This window comes from Eptatretus burgeri, chromosome 10 (assembly GCF_056783735.1).
Source record: "Eptatretus burgeri isolate ZD-2024b chromosome 10, Ebu_testis_v1, whole genome shotgun sequence".
NCBI lineage: Eukaryota > Metazoa > Chordata > Myxini > Myxiniformes > Myxinidae > Eptatretus > Eptatretus burgeri.
This window is the reverse complement of record NC_140970.1, coordinates 105,447,518-105,466,854: the sequence shown is the minus strand read 5'-3', so window position 1 is coordinate 105,466,854 and position 19,337 is coordinate 105,447,518. Positions and strand designations below refer to the sequence as shown.

Sequence of the window (19,337 nt, the reverse complement as noted above, 5' to 3'; positions counted from 1 at the left end):
GGAGTTTGTCATAAGGAAGAAGCCTGTTGTTTTTGAGGTCAAAAGGTCAACATAGGCCAAAGGTCAACAGCTTAGGTGAGATTTCTAAAATCTTCAATTTTCATCAGATTGACTTGAAATTTAGAGAGGATTTATAGTTCATGCCACTGAATTCAAGCAGCCAATTATTTTTGAGGTAAACAGTCCAAAAGGTCAACATAGGCCCAAGGTCAACAACTAACATGGTTTTTCTAAAATCCTAAATTTTCATCCGATTGACTTGAAATTTGAAGAGGAGTTACATATTTGGTCATTGAATTCAACCACCAATTATATTTTAGGTCAAATTTTTTTTTGGATTTTGCAAGACCTTGCTCTGCATGACGTCTTCTTCTTGTTTTGTGTGTTTTTTGTATTTTTTTTATTTCCAGGAGAGGGGGCATGGGTGAAGATGGCTCTTGGGTAAAAACCAAATTATCAACCACAACACCGCTTGACGAGACCCCCATAAACAACACTCCGTACAGATGCCCCCAATCACCCATCAATGCTCAAGCTCCCTAAAAGTCCTGCCAACATCCCTATACCCCTCTAACTCCATAACTTCCAGGTACCTATCTAATTCCCATTTAAAGTTATCTACTATTTCTGCTGCCACTACCTTTTTAGGGAGACCATTACATGCATTTCACTACTCTCTGAGTGAAAGTCCCCTGCCTTGCTACCATCTTAACTCTCCTCTTCTTTACTTTCAGGCTATGGCCTCTTGTCCTATCACTGTCTACTATGTTGAATAATTCATCTGCCCTTATTTTATCTCTACCTTTCATGATCTTAAACATCTCAATCACATCACCTCATGGCCGCCTCCTTTCTAGTGTATAAATCCGTCTCCTTCAGCCGCTCCTCGTAGCAGAGTCAAGCAAGGCCCAGAATCGATCTCGTCATCCTTCCCAAGTTGTAGGGTGACCAAAACTGCACACAATATTATCGATGTGGCCTCAGTAAATTCCAATACAATGTTAACACCACATCTTTTGATTTATAAATGATCCATCCAGGCATCCATCCATCCATTGGTACCATTGGTGCTGCCAAAGCAGTCGCCTGAGCTATTGGACACAATCCTGGATGGGTCGCCACTCCGACGCAGGATACTCGAATGGCTCAATCATCCCAGCAAGCTGATACTCACTTTGCCGACCTCAGAAGGATAACAGGCTGAGTTCTCACCCCACCTGGAATTAATTAAATGGTGGAGTGGGATTTGAGCTCAGGACCCGAGGATCCCAAGTCAACCACCCTAACCATTAGGCCAACACCAGGTGTATGTACAATGTACATATATATATATATATATATATATATATATATATATATATATATATATATATATATATATATATATATATATATGGATGAATGAATGAATGTATATATTTTTGCTGATGACTCCATCCTCTGCCGTACCATCTGTCATCCCTGAGATCGGAAAGCAGCAGCCTCACTCTCTGCAGATTTGGATAAAATCACAAGCTGGTCCAACACGTGGAACATGTCTTTCAACCCTGAAAAATCTCGCACTCTCACTCTGACTCTGAAAGGACTGTCTGGAAAATCCCCCCCCCCCATCTACTTTCTCAACAATCCTCTGGAAGAAGTCCTTTCTTTCAAACTTTTGGGTCTCACTGTCTGCCATGATCTTTCATTGGAAAGCCACATCTCCAAGCTGGTCCCAAAGCCAGTCACCGATTGGACATCCTACATCATGCAAAGTCCTTCCTTAGCACACCTGAGCTGCTGACCATGGACAAAGCTTTCATCTGCAGCCTGATAGAGAACAGCTCTCTCCTCTGGGCTGGTGCTCCCGCCTCTTACCTTCTTGGCTTCACGCTGTGGAAACCAGGGCATTTAGGATCATTGGTATCTCCCGAGATGAGGTCGAGTCTTTGGGTTTCTCACCCTCTCAGCGCAGGCAGGTCGGTAGTCTTTCTGTCTTCTCCGGCTTCTCCCCCAAACGACCCCCCCCTGTCTCTCTGCTATCTATCTCACCCATATTTCCACACGGCGATAAATGTTCGCCAGTAACCCCCTTCTGGTGAAACTACCAAAATGAAGAATCACTGCTCACCTTCATTCTTTCATTCCTCTTTTTCCTGCCTTAGGAACAAAACTCCCTCACTCTGTTCAATCCCATTCTTTCCTCGAGGTCTTCAAAACGGCTGTTTACCACCACCTCTTATACTCCCCCATCCAAAACCGTGATCTTTTTGATCCCTGTTAATCCACCTCCTTCAAATTCATGCTGTTTTGTCAATTAATACTTTGATTAAAACCAATCCCATTCTTTGCAGACAGAAATAATTTGTCCGAACTTTATATCTATTCTGACGAAGATGGCTTGACTGTGTGACAACTGTACCACAGTCAACATTGAGTCATGAAAACCACCACCCTTCCCCCCAACTAGCCATCAGCTAATTAGCATTATGTTTCTGCCGGTACTTTGGTGATTTATCTCTGCCTAATCATTATTCATCATGGTTCATTTCTGCCAACTCATGATTCATGATGCTGCTCCCTGGTTCCACAAATCAGGTAATCCCATCCTTTCTTTCTCTCAACCAGTCAACATTGAGGACATTACATTGTAACTTTATAAAGAAGAGTTTGTTGCTTCTTCTTTATCTGCTTGCGGTCTTATCGTGCGGAGAGCAAGTCAAAAAGCTTTGATAATGTCTATTTTATTGAAATACAAACACTTTATATAAACACTCGTGATGAAAATGAATATATTCACTTTATACAAACACTCGTGATGTAAACTAATATATACACTTTATTCAAACACTCGTGATGAAAATGAATATATTCACTTTATACAAACACTCGTGATGTAAACTAATATATACACTTTATTCAAACACTCGTGATGAAAATGAATATATTCACTTTATACAAACACTCGTGATGAAAATGAATATATACACTTTATACAAACACTCGTGATGAAAATGAATATATTCACTTTATACAAACACTCGTGATGTAAACTAATATATACACTTTATACAAACACTCGTGATGTAAACTAATATATACACTTTATATAAACACTTGTGATGTAAATGAATATATTCACTTTATACAAACACTCGTGATGTAAACTAATATATACACTTTATACAAACACTCGTGATGAAAATGAATATATTCACTTTATACAAACACTCGTGATGTAAACTAATATATACACTTTATACAAACACTCGTGATGAAAACGAATATATACACTTTATATAAACACTTGTGATGTAAATGAATATATTCACTTTATACAAACTCGTGATGTAAACTAATATATACACTTTATACAAACACTCGTGATGTAAACTAATATATTCACTTTATACAAACACTCGTGATGTAAACTAATATATACACTTTATACAAACACTCGTGATGAAAATGAATATATTCACTTTATACAAACACTCGTGATGTAAACTAATATATACACTTTATACAAACACTCGTGATGAAAACTAATATATACACTTTATACAAACACTCGTGATGAAAACGAATATATACACTTTATATAAACACTTGTGATGTAAACTAATATATACACTTTATACAAACACTCGTGATGTAAACAAATATATACACTTTATATAAACACTCGTTTGGATGTTTTGCGCCGCATTCAACAGCTTAGTTCATGTTGTTGGCGTGTCTGGGTACCCATGGTGGCGTTTGAGACCGGTCGCTTTAGATTGTTGACCTTGCCACGTAGTGCCGGATGAGTAACACAAACGATTTGACATATTCATCGTTTCTATATTACCTCCATCAACAGATTAACAACATGGCAGGATAAATGTTGTAAATGCTGAGTTGAAAAAACGTCCTTAACTCATGGACTTGGTTAAGTAAAGCACATCGTCTGGTACACAGCCGTCGGTTTGCCGCCTATCGCTGCTCATTGTGACGTCATCGATTCCCTCTTTGAAGATTCTATCTATATTCGATTATTTGAATCCGCTATCACCTGTGTAAGTAAATACATGGAACACATAATGTGAATATTTCGGAAGTATGAACAGAATATGTTCAGGGAAAAGTTTAAGAGTTCTAGGCTTACGCCCGTTATATTATGATGAGTGGGACATATTTTTAGAATGTGTACTTTCTTTTAAGTAAGTAATGCCACATGCGACTCTTCCAAACCCTGACCCAGTGAACGAGGAACAAGAGGGAGAGGCAGAGGAAGAAGAGGAGGATGAAGAGGAGTTGTTAGACAAGGAACCGAGCCACGACGAGATCTCAAGTTCTGAGGAAGACAGTGATGGGACAACAGGGCCACTTTGGGTCAAATCCAGAGGCAGTCTTTCTCCCTCCACATACCCCCTGGCATTGAGTCCAGGAACGTGCCATGATGGGACAGAGGGGCATATGGGTGCCGGGCAAGCTTCAATATGGCTCGGAACGGAGGATGGCTGGTCAGCTCTCTACATTCCACTTCATTTACTTTACACTCACCCACACAATCTTTATCTTTACATTTGTTCTCAATCATCATGATGCCTCATTTTATAGAAAGAAATCGCTTTTGCACTTCTGAAATTGTTGCTCACAGTTTATACATTCTGAATTTACATGTGAATTTTCAGCACTACTTGGTGAAAAGTGACATATTTATGTCTTGACCTTTTGTCTTTTTTATCCTGTCCAATTTTTTTCCTCCATTGTGCTGCATAGTGTACACATATTCCAATCATCTGACTCCATTCGCCGCCGAAAGAAGAGTCTCAAATTGCAACATGCTGCCTCTGTCACTGCACTACAGTAGGTTACCCCATATGAGAATGGGATCAGTCAGAATTTTTTGAATCATATCCTCTTTAATATTGGGTTGATATATCTGTCTATGACAATACAATTCAGTCGCATAATCTCTGTGGTCAGACATGTGTTGCAATAGGAACAATAACATCACATTAATAACAAGAAAAAGAGCAATCGGAGATTGCAGACTCTCGCCAGGACTTGTTTTGTGTGGTGTATTTTGCGTGGCATTTGTGTACTGGTGTGTTGTATAAATAATAAGAGACAAACAGTAATTATAACTGCCACTTTATAACTGCTGGCAGTGATGACCGGGTACCAAGACGTTCCGCTTTGATGCAACCCCGCTTTGATCGGACACCTGACCCTGACCCTTGTTTTTTTTTTTTTATTATTATTCAATTGAATTCAGAATGGGATGAAAATAAACTCAATTTAAATCAAATGGAAGAACAAATAGGTCCAGTCCTGCATTGGAGTAATCACAAGGAACCCAAACAAGCAAAAAGCAAAGATGAAGTCATCAGTAGAAACCTGGATAGGATTCACATTTCAGCTGCTACTCCTCTACCCCCATACCCATCCAGGCACAGCCAAGTTCACCTTATTCAAAAAAATTAATAATTCTGGCTGCCAAACCATGTGTCCAATCAACTCTAAATTTAAAACATGTACCGTATTCCCCATCAATACTAGATCACTATTGTGAAGTTTTGCTTCGATTCATTAAGTGGTTCCAGAGAAAACATTATTTAATATTTTCCTCAATGAAATATGGCTGCCACACCAGGTGACATGAATTATTCCTCAAACACTCTGTACACGCATATGCATGCCTTAGGGAACATTAATGTTAAGTTTCCCCTCGATCTGTCCAATATATGTGAAGTTTAACCTCGATCTGTCCAACTGTTCTGGAGAAGATTTTTATATGCTTTAGGGTAAATCCAATATGACTGCCAAACCATGTGACCCATGACGTCATATGTTTGAACCTTTTGTTCCTCATGGATAGTCGGTCATATCTGTAAAATTTCACCTCGATCTGTTCAGCCATTTCAGAGAGGAATATTTTTGGAGGTTTAAAAAAAACAAAAATGATATGGCTGCTGAATCAAGTGACCGATGACATCATCAAAAAAATTTCTGGACCATTTTACCCCGAGATGATCCTCAAAATTTTTCATACTGATCTGATTTCGCGTTCTACATATGTAATTATGATGTCATAACAGTCACCTATGATGTCATAACAAAACAAAAATAAATCGTACTCATTCTCCATGAGCACTTGAGATATGCCAAGTTTCAGTTTTTTTCAGTTTGAGGTTTCAAAGATGCAGAGGTCCAAAGTTTTTCCATTTTTTCAGCATGGCTGCCACACCATGTGACCTCTGATGTCATAATAATCATTAATACATTCTACATGAGTATTCACACCAATGGTGAAAATTTTGTCTCATTCCGACAAGCGGTTGCGAAGAAAAACACGAGTTATGTGCAGACGGACAAACAAACAAATGAAAAATCACTCATGGAGTGAAACTTGGAAAAACAGCACAAAGTAGAATGGCACTCGGTAAAGCGCATACCTCTGCCAGATGGAACAGTTTATGTTTTGTATCCCACTGCTGGGCTGGATCCAAACCAAAATCTAATCCACTTGTTCTTGTCACCTATTCAACTCATCCACCTTGTTTTGTCATAACTCATCCACAACTTTTTGAGATATAGTAATAATGTAATGTATTTAGTTTTTGGTCCCATCTATCAATTTTAGAAATTAGGCCTGTGTTGACCTTTTGACCTTAAAATTAATTGGTTGAATTCAGTGAACTGACATGAAAATGCTCTTCAAATTTCAAGTCAATCGGATGAAAATTGAGGATTTTAGAAAATTTGGGCCAAATTGGCCTTTTGGCCTATGGAGACCTTTTGGCCTATGTTTACCTCAAAATTAGTAGGTGGTTGAATTCAGTGACCTGATATGCAAATGCTCTTCAAATTTCAATTAATTGGATTAAAATTGAGTATTTTAGAAATTTTGCCTATGTTAACCTTTTGGTCTATGTTGAACTTTTGATCTATGCTGACCTCAAAATGAATAGGGGGTTGAGATCAGCGAGCTCACATGCAAATGATCTTCAAATTTCGATTCAATCGGATGAAAATTGAGGATTTTAGAAAATTTGGCTGAATTTGTCCTTTTGGCCTGTGTTGATCTCAAATTTTTTAGGTGGTTGAATTCAGCAACCTCGTATGCAAATGAGTTTATATTTGAAGTCCATCAGATGAATATTGACAATTTTAGAAACAATGAAAAAAATTTGCCTATTTTGGGTTGACCTTATGACCTATGTTGACCTTTTGACATACGATAACCTCAAAAGTAATAGGTGGTTGAATTCACTGACCTCATATGCAAATCCTGTTCAAATTTCAAGTCAATCGGATGAAAATTGAGGATTTTAGAAAATTTGGCTCAAATTGGCCTACGTAGACCTTTTCAGTCGACCAAATTTTACGAAGCTTCAATGCAGGTCCGTCGCAGGGTTGGTGACATTAATCTCTAAAAATTTCAGCGCAATCAATTGAGCGTTTTTGGCTGGAGGTGAACGGACACACAAACAAACTCACAAACAAACACACAAACAAACAAACAGAGGCGATCAACATACTTGTCAAAAAAACAATAATTGCCAAGTAACAAACGCACCCACATGCAATACCCTCTCTTTCGGCAAGGGTAACGAGAATGGCACATTCCTCCGCCAGACTGAACGGTTTACATGTTGTATCTACTGACGGGCCGAATCTGTGTCCAGACCTGAACCAATATCTAATCGTCTTGTTCTTGTCAATCAACTGCCTCCTCCCTCTTCAAAGGAAACTTGGCTCTCTTCCCCGTCAGCTCATTCCTCCACCTCCTCCAATCTCCCACCTTATTATTATTATTTATTTGTATACACTGTTGAGGCTTGAATGAGTGGGAACACACAGAACGTACAACAAGGGGAGCAGGAGACAAGAGGGGCGGGAGAGGGAAGGGAAAAACAGTGGTGAACAGACATGAGGAGATCTGTGGAAGGGAGAGAGAAAGATGGGGTGGAGTACACGGGGTAAACAAGATGGACACGACAGAGACTTTCAGGAAGGGAAGCAGGGAACTTGGAGGTGGGTTTGGGGTGGATTAGCGGGGGTAGAAAATATGGTTTTGGATGGGGGAAGATAAGAGGTGATGGTGAACAGCTGTTTTGAAGACCTGGAGGGAAGAGTCTGATTGAAGGGAGTGTGGGAGTTTGTTCCAAAGGTGGGAAAAAAGAGTGAAGGTGAGCAGGGATTCATGATTTTGGTAGATTTACCAGAGAGGGGTTGCTGGCGGACCTTGAGTGCCGTGCGGAAATGGGGGAGGGAGGGACATATCTCAGACAGAGCGGGAGAGGGGACGGGAGATACCAGTGACCCTAAATTCCTTGGTTTCCACAGCGTGATGCCTAGAAAGGTGAGAGGTGGGAGCCCCAGCCTAGAGGGGAGAGCAGTACTCCATCAGGCTGTCGACAAAAGCTTTGTATGTGGTCAGGAGCTCAGGTGTCCCAAGGAAGGACTTTGCATGACGGAGGATGCCCACTCGGCGACTGGCTTTGGAGGCCATCTTGGAAATGTGGCTTTCCAAGGAAAGATCATGGCAGATAGTGAGACCCAGAAGCTTGAATGAGAGAACTTCTTCAAGAGGATTGTTGAGAAAGGAGATGGGGTCGGGTGGGGTGGTTGGGGGGGGGGGTTCTAGACGGTCCTTTCAGAGAGACATAGTGAGAGTGCGAGATTTGTCAGGGTTGAAAGACATGTTCTACATGTTGGACCAGTTTGTGATTTTATCCAGATCTGCAGAGAGTAAAAAGGCTGCTGCTTGCCAATCTGAGGGATGGCAGATGGTATGGCAGCGGGTGGAGTCATGAGCAAAGAGATCAAGAGGATTTTCCAGCAAGTCAGAAAGATCATTGATGAAAACCAGAAAAAGAACAGGGCCCAGAACATGTAAATTCTCCCAAAATGGCACCAAGCTGATCTCTCACAACTGGAAAAACGTATGTCAGGCAATTCGTGAGCGGTATTCAACACCAGGGCTCAGAGACCGCCGTGCAACTTCTTCGCCGATCGCGCTTGCCGATACGCGGCACTCTGCAGAATGGCGCCGTCCCTTCGGTGATATACACGAGGCTTCGTGGTCCATCTCATACAACTCAACCAATAGTCAATGGCCAGCGTCTCGCTCCACCACGTGAGCCAATTTGACTCAGCATGAACATGAGAATCACGCCGTCGTCTTCATGCGTCAAAGGAAAGCCATTTCGTCATGCCGAGAGGAGAGCAAAGTGAGATCCTCTATCCCAGCCACGTTCTCTCTCAACCACGTGCGTCCCTTCCACTGAACTGAACCAACAAAGCCACCAACCTCCTCGCTTCTCTTCTTGATGTCACACCGAACAACCGTCCACCTCCAGGGCATGGCTTGCTTGCACGAAAACCTGGGAAGGTGGGCCTCTGCCTGCTCGGCATGCTTGGCTCACTTGTTGTTGTGGTGTTGGTGGTTATAAAAATGCAACTCCTCTATGGCTAGCTTGTAAATGCAAAAATGTAGGAATAGGTCACATGGGGCAATCATGTACTGGCAAAATTATCCTTAATCGCTGTCTAATTAACACCGTACCACCCCCCCCCCCCCATGTGGTGACACGTAACACTTTAGCTCAGTTTCCCTACTTAATTACATCGAGATGTCTCCTACACGTCCACATACCAAAAACTATTCAATATTAACTTTCCTATGAAATTCTCTATCTACCCCCACAACCAGAACACTATATATGTATGCATATACCCAAGGTTGGTTACATACTTTGTAGAGTAACTTTGCTGTCCTAACTAGGGAAGGTCTAAGGCTAGTTCTCCCAGTACGTGTTTGCCCTTTTCCTACGTTTTTGCATTTGCGGGGCCAGCCATAAATAAGAACCATGTTTTTACAACAACAACAACAACAACCAACCCAGCTGCCAACAGAGCCCCAAACGTTTCCAAGCAGGCAAAACCCCACCTCCCAGGGATGGTAACCGGCAGGCCATGCCCCTGAGGTTCATGATTGGCTGGGTTGATGTGAGAGAAAGAATGACAGTTGGAACAGAAGCGTCCCTCTCTCTCTTGGGTTCCCTTAGGCACGGTCAAGAAAGCTGTGCGACTCTCGTTGTTTGTGTTGGTGCAAATTTGCTCACGTGCTGGAACAAGACGCTAGCCATTGTCTGTTCGGCTGGGTCATGAAGTTTGTGCGCTTTGGGAGGAGAGGAAGAGAAGGAGAAGAACACGTCTATCAGTTCTTACTCGACAGTCTCCCTTGTTGTAGGATCGAGGAAGAAGGCAGCGCCATTTTGGTGTGTGTGGACCTGTTACTGAGAGGGAGCGGTGTTGGGAATCTTGATTGTGAGAAGGAACTGTAACGGCAGTTTGTGGGATCTTGGCGAACGCGAATGTGCAGATGACAACTTGTTAATATCCGTATTGTTTTATGGCCACAATTATTCTCACATTATTGTGGGGTTGGCTGGGTGAAACTTGGTCCAAATCTTTCACAAACCGGCTGGCCAGGCCTGACGTTCGACGAAGGTTAAGGCAGGAATCTGTAATTTGTTCAGAGTGCTGCCGATAGCTCACCTACTCTTCGTGAAGGACATCTCGGGATCTTTAAAGTCCACCAACTAATGCTGACAGATGGGACGCCAGTTTAATGTCCAGCCGAGAAACGGTACAAACATTGATGAATCACTCTGTGCCTGTGAAACCGAGCTGTTAGTTGGCAGTTTGGTCGGGATTCAAACCGAGGCTAGACAGCTAAGAGGAGAGTGTGCATAGCTCTCAGCTATCTGGCTCGCCCCCGTGTTAATAATTGTCATTATTATGCCATTTTCGTTGGACGGAATTGACCGATTAACTTATGGTTCTAATCATTTTGACGAAAAATATAACTTGGATGACGTAGAGGCTGCAGTCGGGATTGGAGGAACAAATATCAACAACCTAAGGTATGCTGATGATACCACTCTGTTGGCAGAAAGTAAAGAGGATTTTATGAAACTGCTGCAGACAGTGAAGAAGGAAAGTGAAACGTTGGTCTCTTTATTTAAACCGAAAAAGGATTAAAATCTCATCAACTGAGAAGACCAACGTGTTCAGAATTGGTGTGTTCCATTACCAATCAGCTTGTGCGGCGCTCGCCAAGTGGCTCGCTTCATTTTAAGCACTTATGCAAATGCTCCAACAAAACGGTACATAAGGAACGGCTGGCTTGGCAAGCGATAGCAAGCTGATTGGAAATGGAATACACCGCAATGGATGGGGTAAAGGCTACAACCATGCTGTCTCTGCCAGAGTTTCAGAAAGCAGTACAGGAAAGGGATGTTTGGAGACTTCTGATCATGAATGTCACCAGAAGTCACCCACGACTTAACTGAACTGGATAACTGGTCATAATATTATCAGTAGGTGTGTGGACCAGCGAATGTTGCCGTGCGCAAGTACGTCAAATTTTCTCCAAATGTATGGAGAGTTAAATATGTATGGAGAGCGGGGAGGGGGGAGTTAAATCGCTGCAACCTCTGTCGTGTGATCCTTCGTCCTCCTGTTAAGTTTCGTTGAGATTGGTTAATTAATGACCAAATGTATCGCAGTCAAAAAATAACAGTCAGACAGAAAGACGCACCAAATTTCCTCTTTTATTTTCATAAGATGAGCAATTAAATGGCTATATATATATATATATATATATATATATATATATATATATATATATATATATATATATATATATATATATATATATATATATATATATACACACATCACATTCTCCCCATTGCATTACAATGTATTATAACCTTTTCCTGTCAGATAGGTCAGGTATATGCCTGGAGTTGGCTCAATGGTTGGGGTGGTGGGCTTGGGATCCTCGGATCCTGAGTTCAAATCCCACTCAGCTGTTGAAGTAATACTCGGTGGAGTTGACTCTGCCTGTCATCCTTCTGAGGTCGGCAAAATGAGTGCCAGTTTGCTGGTATCCTGTGTCAGAGTGGTGACCCGTCTCGGATTGTGCCCAATAGCCCAGGAGACTCCTTAAGCAGCACCAATGCTCTGCACAGAGTATGGTCCCAATGGATGAATGGATAGGTCAGGTATGGGAGGATGCACCGAAGCAGTGTGTAGCGTCCACTTCCATCATTACCCGAGTGGCCTCCGACTGGCCATCCCCCAGGCATATGCCTGGCCCATCCCTATCTCCTGAGATGATGATCAACTTGCTGCAACCATGAGGCACGTGGTCGGCCCATTAACATCCTCCACTCATGAGGCTCCCTCGCTGAGAGAATCTGGTGAGCAGGATCAGCATCAGGAAAATGAGCCACGTCTCCGTACAGACACAGCTGACGCTCATGGACTACACGGATAACAAATCTCATCCAATTCTCTCTCAGCAACTGCGTGTTGGACACAAAGTCTGACCAGCAATAGCCAAGGATTCTCCGAAGACACCTGGTACCGAAGGAGATAATTCTCCGTCTCAGATCCCTGGTGAGAGTCCAAGTCTCACATCTGCAGAGCAAGACTGGAAGCACTAAGGACTTAAAGACTCTGACTTTCATTATCCTGCAGAGGTAACGACAGTGCTACACCCCATGATCCATTGAATCCATGACTCCACAGGCCCGAACCAGACGTCCATTGACCTCTGGCTCACAAAATGCAGAGACATAAATATCACTGCCATGGTCAAGTGATTCCCTCCTTGACCTCAACACCCTCACCACAAGCAGGAACAGACAAGATAACATTGAAAGCCTGGATCTTAGTTTATGATCTTGGAAAGCTGTAATCCCAGCGGCTGCAACACCTCATTCAGTGTCTCGAGGGCTCCCAGAAGGATAACCAGCGTCTCCGCAAAGATGACTGAATCATCTGTGAAATCAAATTGAGAGATCTTGACATTCACAAACGATGCACCGAAACGTGATCTCTCTGAAATCCTCTCCAGAATCCAGTCCACACAAGCACTGAAAAGGGTGGGGGCAGTACACACCCCTGACAAACTCCAATAACAACTGGAAATGTCAGAGGTGGTACCACCACATCTCACAGCACTCTCAGTACCAGAATATAGTTCAGACATCAGATTGATCAGTTTTGGTAGCATCCCACAAAGACCAAGAATCCTCCAGAGGGCATCATGATTCACTCAATTGAATGATTTGCCAAGGTCAACAGAGGCTGTGAGCAACCCCTGCCAAAACTCATCTGCGTGCGGTGAGGACACCAAAAAGCAACGATATGGTCAATTGTTGATCTCTTTAGTGTAAAACCCAACTGCTCTGGGCGTTGGTGCTCCGGCAGATTGTGCCGAACCATATTAATAATTATCTGAGCAAATACCTTGCCTGGCACTTAGAGCAGCGTCACCCCTCAATCGCTGTGGCAGTCCTTGCAATCTCCCTTCCCTTTCCAGAGAGGGACAACATGGTCACTGTTCCAGTCATTTGGGATGATGCCCATGTTCCAGACAGAGCACAGAACTGCATGCAATGACACGAGTACACCATTTACACTAGCCTTGAGAAGTTCAGCATGAATGCCACAGATCCCTGTGGCTTTACCCGTTTCAACTGGTTCACCGCAGCCTGCATTTCCACAAACAAAGGCGGTTCACAGTTCATTGGAGGGTCAGCAATAGGGATAGTAACAACCCTGACATCCAACTCAACAGATGGTGGGTCAGCCTGGGGCAGCTTCTGAAAGTAACCATCCCAGCGGGCCTACACTTCCGACCCTTATTTCCAAGAGCCCACCACCCTCTGCTCTAATGGCAGTACCCTGAGGAATGGGCTTAAAGGAATGCAATGCACGAATGTCTTTGTAAGCAGGGCGAGTATGACTTGACCACAGGTGATGCTCCACCCCTTCACAGATTCCTCACACATACGCCTCCTTGTCCACCCTCAGCAAACTTACAATTTTACACCTCAGCTCCCTGAACAGTTCAGCGCTGCCATCAAGCCTGGCCCTGTGACTGGTCACTGGTAGGCTTGGACAAAGTGCAGTGTCCCTTGGGAGACAAAGTTCTTTTTCGCCTAAAGGTGAGTTTTGAGACATCCACCGGCAACATCAAGGATGGTAATCTTGAAGGCACTCCACAACTCTTTCCGATCCCCCAAAACACCGAGACCCTCCAAATCCTCACTCGGCCTGTTCGCAAACTCCTCAACTACCATCTCATCATTGAGTTTGTCAACATCAAACCTAGGCTCGGATGGTACCATTGTCCTGGATTTGAGCTACAACTTCAGAGTTGCTGCAACAAGCATGTGGTCGGTGTTGAGGAACTGAGCACTCCGGTAGACCCTGCAGTTCTGAATCATCCTAAAGCAACCATCAACGAGCACATGGTCAATCTCCTTTGCCACACCATCAACATTGAAATACCAAGTCCAGCAATAAGCCTGTGGGTGCTGAAACCATGAACTATCCATCCTAATTCTATGACTTCTTGCAAATTCAAGGGACTTGGTACTAATCTGGTTCATAGTTTCAAAAGCAAGGGGACCAACACATGCCTCAAATCCATCCCTCTCAGTGTCAGTCGATGCATTGAAATCTCACAAGACTAGATGAGTATCTCGCCGAGGGCACTGATCAACCACAGACTCAAGCAATGCATGGAATGCCTCAGTCGGAGAACACTCGCTTCAGTTGGACAATATACAGAGACCAGGGAAATACCACCAAAAGAGTGACGAATCCTCAGTCTCAAAATACACTCATTGACCGGTGTTACCTCAATTATCATGGGAGTCATCTTATTGGACACAGCCACAGCAACTCCCTGGGCCTGGTAACCATCAGAGTGACCAGACCAATAGTCGGTATATCCACCCGCCATGATCTCACCACTATCCACTCCTTGAACCTCAGAGCATGCTGCAATACCAATGTTCAAACGCTTGAGCTCAGATGATAGCAGAGACAGGTGATCATCCTCTCTTTGGGATAGGACATTCCAGGCACCCATCCAAAGTGACGGCCTCAGGTTCCCGAAGAGGTGCCATGGTGGATGACACCTCAGTGCCATCCCGACCCGTACCACCACTTGAATTGAAAGAACAATTCTATTTACTTTACACGTGTTCAAGCACATGCTTAAAAATCTTTTGTGCGAGTCCAAACGTAATTGTGGTCCATTGTTTTGAAGCAACGGTGATGCATGACATGTGGACTTGCGACATGTAATCTGTGACCTGGTAGGGGGATGGTGTTTTTGGTAAGGAATGGAATAGGAGGGAGGGGTAGGTTTGAGGAGCAAATATCAGAATCGTGAGGATGGGCCATGAGGAGCCACGCCTTAAAAGGTGAACATTGTGAGGGAGTGGCGTTGGATGGGCAGGTGGCAACATTGAGGGATACAAAGATGTATCGATGGATCGATGGAGGGAGTTGAGAGAAACCGAACATTATAACTGACGATGCATATTCGTCCCAAAGTTCCTCAACACCAAAGGTGGGAAATCGATTTCACATATAATAAAGAAATATCTGTCTGGGGGAAATGCTATCGTCTCTGAATGCATGTGGGGGTCTTTTCCATAACTGCAACAATATATTCATGTGCTTCTCAAGTTATACAACATGACTCAGATCATTTTATTTGCAGAAGCAGTATGTTAGCATTGTCAATGATATATTTTAACTTTTATGATGACAACCAAGGAGCTTTTTATTGTTCATCTCCACTCATGGTGCCCTCCTTACAGGTGTCTGCACGATCAGGTTTTTGTGTCACTTGCGAATGGAGACCTTGTTGTCTACCACAGAGATCCAGGTACCACATCAATTGGGTCATGATGCATGCGTGCACACACACACACACACACACACACACACACACACAGAATCGGACAGACAAGTGTAGGTTCTGCAAGACAGAAACATAAAGTATTAATTCCCTGCTTTCGCGATGCAAAAAACTATCAGAACAACTTTACACACAATGGCACAACAAAGTATGCAAAGTGATTCATTGGCATATCTGCAAACATTTCAACATCCCAGTTCCAGAAAACTCATAGAAACACGAACCAATACAAGGGCAATCATTGAAAATATGGATGTTATGGTCACGTACGACCTGATGATTCCATCGAGCGTGAACATGGAAAACAAAACCTTGCGATCGGACATCATTCTCAGGAACAAAGACGAAAACACAGCATTGCTGATTGAGATATCAGTACCCACAAAATTTTGCCTTAAATAATGCAGAAATCAAGAAAATGACCAGACACCAGGTCCTCAAAAATGAGATGAAGAGATCTTGGAATCCGAAGAGCATCAAAATTGCACCACTGATAATTGGAGCAACAAGAATAATAAAGAAGAACCTCACTGAGATTTCGAAAATCATGCCTGGGAATATTACCACAAACTAACTACAATCGGAGGCAGTCCGGGGTTCGGTGACTATCCTGAAAAGAGCCCTCAGAACCAAACTCTGAGAACAATAAAGTTGAACAGCTTGGTCCATGAACTGTGATCCCTTACCGAAGCGGAGGTGGATACTTTGAGTCCTGGGAGGACTTTGTTCCATCTTATCAAACCCGCAAATGGAGATAACAACCAATGACACACACACACACACACACACACACACACACACACACACACACACACACACACACACACACACACACACACACACACACACGATGCATTACATAATTCATTATATTATTTGCCCCCGTTGAACTTTGTCCAAAAACAGGGCTTATGGATTTGGTCTCAATTTTTGTGTGTGTGTGTGTGTGTGTGTGTGTGTGTGTGTGTGTGTGTGCATGCGTGCGTGCGTGCGTGCGTGCGTGCGTGCGCATCCGCAACCATATCTCAGACATGTATGGACCAATTTTATTCATACTTGGCACAAAGACAACACACGATGGTATACATATGCATGTCATTTTCTTCGACATCAGATCCAAGATGACTGACTGTCGGCCATTTTAGTTATTTAAAAAAACAAAAAAAAAACCAATGTCAAAAACGTCCTCAACCATTTCTCGGAAATGCATTTACCAATCTTGTTCAAACTTGTCACAAAGAGATAATAATAAATGATGGCTTAAAAATGCACGTCATTTTTTTTTTCGAGATCAGATCAAGGGTGGCTCACTGGTGGCTATTTTGTTACTTAAACGTGTCCCCAACCATTTATCCGACATGCATGGTCCGATTTTGTTCAAACTTGGTACAAGCACAGTATTTAATGGCCTGCACTTGCACCTAACTTTATTTTGCGATCTAATCAAAGATGGTGGACTGGTATACGGCAGCCATTTTAGATGTTAAAAACCTGATGTTGAACACGTCCTCACCCATTTCTCGGATAAGTGTTCACCAATGTTGGTCAAACTTGGCATAAGCACAGCACATAATGGCATACATGTGCTCCTCACTTTATATTATGATCTGATCAAAGATGGCTGACTGGTAGACTGGCGGCCATTTTAGTTGGACATAAATATGGGCTCACCCTTTAACTCCATACAACAAAATACTAAAACAAAGGGGGCTATGACATTTTGTGTCTATTTTTGCTTGTTTTTGATACATTCTACGGCACTTTGTGGTACCTGAAAATTGTTGGCCAATTTGACAAAATACTTATTTTATTGCAACACAGCACTTTATGAAAATGTGTAAAACAAGTAGCGGAACAATCAAAGTACACCGCGCCCATGCCAAATAAATAAATAACAAATCCTCAGCGCGTGACATTGCGGGGGCGCCTTTGGTGCCCGGCGATGCCGCCTTGCAGCACATGGAGTATGAATTGGGAGGAAGCAGTATACAATTATTGATTGATTAATTTATTAATTGCATAATTAAAATTAATAAATCGTTTTCATAAATAATTAATTTCTCAATCAATTGCCGAATAGCATACCAAAACCACCACTGTTTCATCCGAATCTGTTATCTTCTGAAGATGAAGTAATTAATCAAAAAATGAATCCTTAATCGATTAATTGATTAATCAATAAATCAAAAACACCCTTTTATAGCCAAATCACTTGGTCACTGTCATGTCCAAATATCAGCTTCCGAGCTCAAAATATTCCTGAGATATTGCCAGGATGAAAAATAAAATAAATAAGTAATTTTAATATGGATACAAACAAACACGACATAATAGTGACCGAAGCTTTTCGTGCTGCACTCCTCAGGGTAAAAACCGCAGCAAGTGAAGGAGGAAGTGCAGGCGCGTGCTTTATACGCAGGTCTCAATAAGGTAGACGCTGATTGGTTCAATCGTAATGACGTCACGGTTAATCCGAACACCCATTGGTCGGCTCATCATCTTCACCTCAAGGTCACCTCTAGGTCACCTCTAGGTGTACTCTTTATAGCCAAATCACTTGTTCACTGTCATGTCCAAATATGAGCTTCCGAGCTCAAAAGGTGCCTGAGATATTGCCACGGTGAGAAATAATATATGTAATTTATAAATTGATAATTCAGTCATTAATCAATTAATTGATTAATAAATCAAAAATACTCTTAATAGACAATTTCTTGGTCACGATCTTGTCCAAATATGAGCTTCCTAGCTCAAAGGGTTCCTCAGATGTTGCCAGGATGAGAAATAAAATAAGTAATTACCAAATACATAATAATGAAATTAATCAATTAATTGATGAATAAAAAATATATTGTTATTGCCAAAGCCCATTTTCACTTTTGTCCCCAAATTTCAGCTTCTTAGATCAAAGGATGGCTGAGATATTGCCCGGCCAAACAAACACAAACAAACAAACAAACAAGAAAGCAAACAAGTAGCAGGACATTCAAAGTACACTGCCCAATGCCAAATACATAAATAACAATCCTCCAGCACGCGACATGGCCAGGGCACCTTTGGCGCCCGGCGCTGCCGCCTTGCAGCACATGGACACGGAATTGGGAGGGAGTGGTGTATCATAATTGATTGATTAATTGATTGATTGTAGAAGTAAAAGGAATAAATAATAATCGTAAGATAATGATTTTTTTTAAAATCAATTGGCAAATAGCATACCGAAACCACCATCTTTTTCATCCAAATCTGTAAATTTTTGAAAATTAAATAATTAATCGAAAAATCAAATAATTAATTGATTAATTAATAAATCAAAAATACCCTTTGTAGCCAAATCACTTGTTCAATCTCTTGTCCAAATATCCATAGTGGCATGGTATGGACAGAGGGTCGTGTTTGTTGAGGGCCCTGTCACACCTTGACGTTTTAGCCAGCGTATGGCAAGGTATCAAAATGTATGTAAAACGCTGGCGTACGCTGAACTATTGATGTTTTTTTTTTCAGTTTTGGGCGTATTCATAAAGAGTTGGACGTATGCATAACGTATTAGTAACGTACACAGAACGTT

At 42.2% G+C, this 19,337-nt stretch overlaps 1 protein-coding gene across 2 annotated transcripts in view; it reads left to right on the top strand.

The window, feature by feature from the left end:
• LOC147019368 (rho guanine nucleotide exchange factor 17-like) overlaps window positions 1-19,337 on the top strand; it is a 223,311-nt gene that overhangs the window by 157,271 nt on the left and 46,703 nt on the right. For both annotated transcript variants that reach the window (XM_085899824.1, XM_085899823.1), the window contains exons 15-17: window positions 4,223-4,484; window positions 4,744-4,830; window positions 15,672-15,739. In XM_085899824.1, coding sequence (XP_085755950.1) covers window positions 4,223-4,484; window positions 4,744-4,830; window positions 15,672-15,739 — 417 coding nt within the window. The remainder of the gene's footprint in view (window positions 1-4,222; window positions 4,485-4,743; window positions 4,831-15,671; window positions 15,740-19,337) is intronic.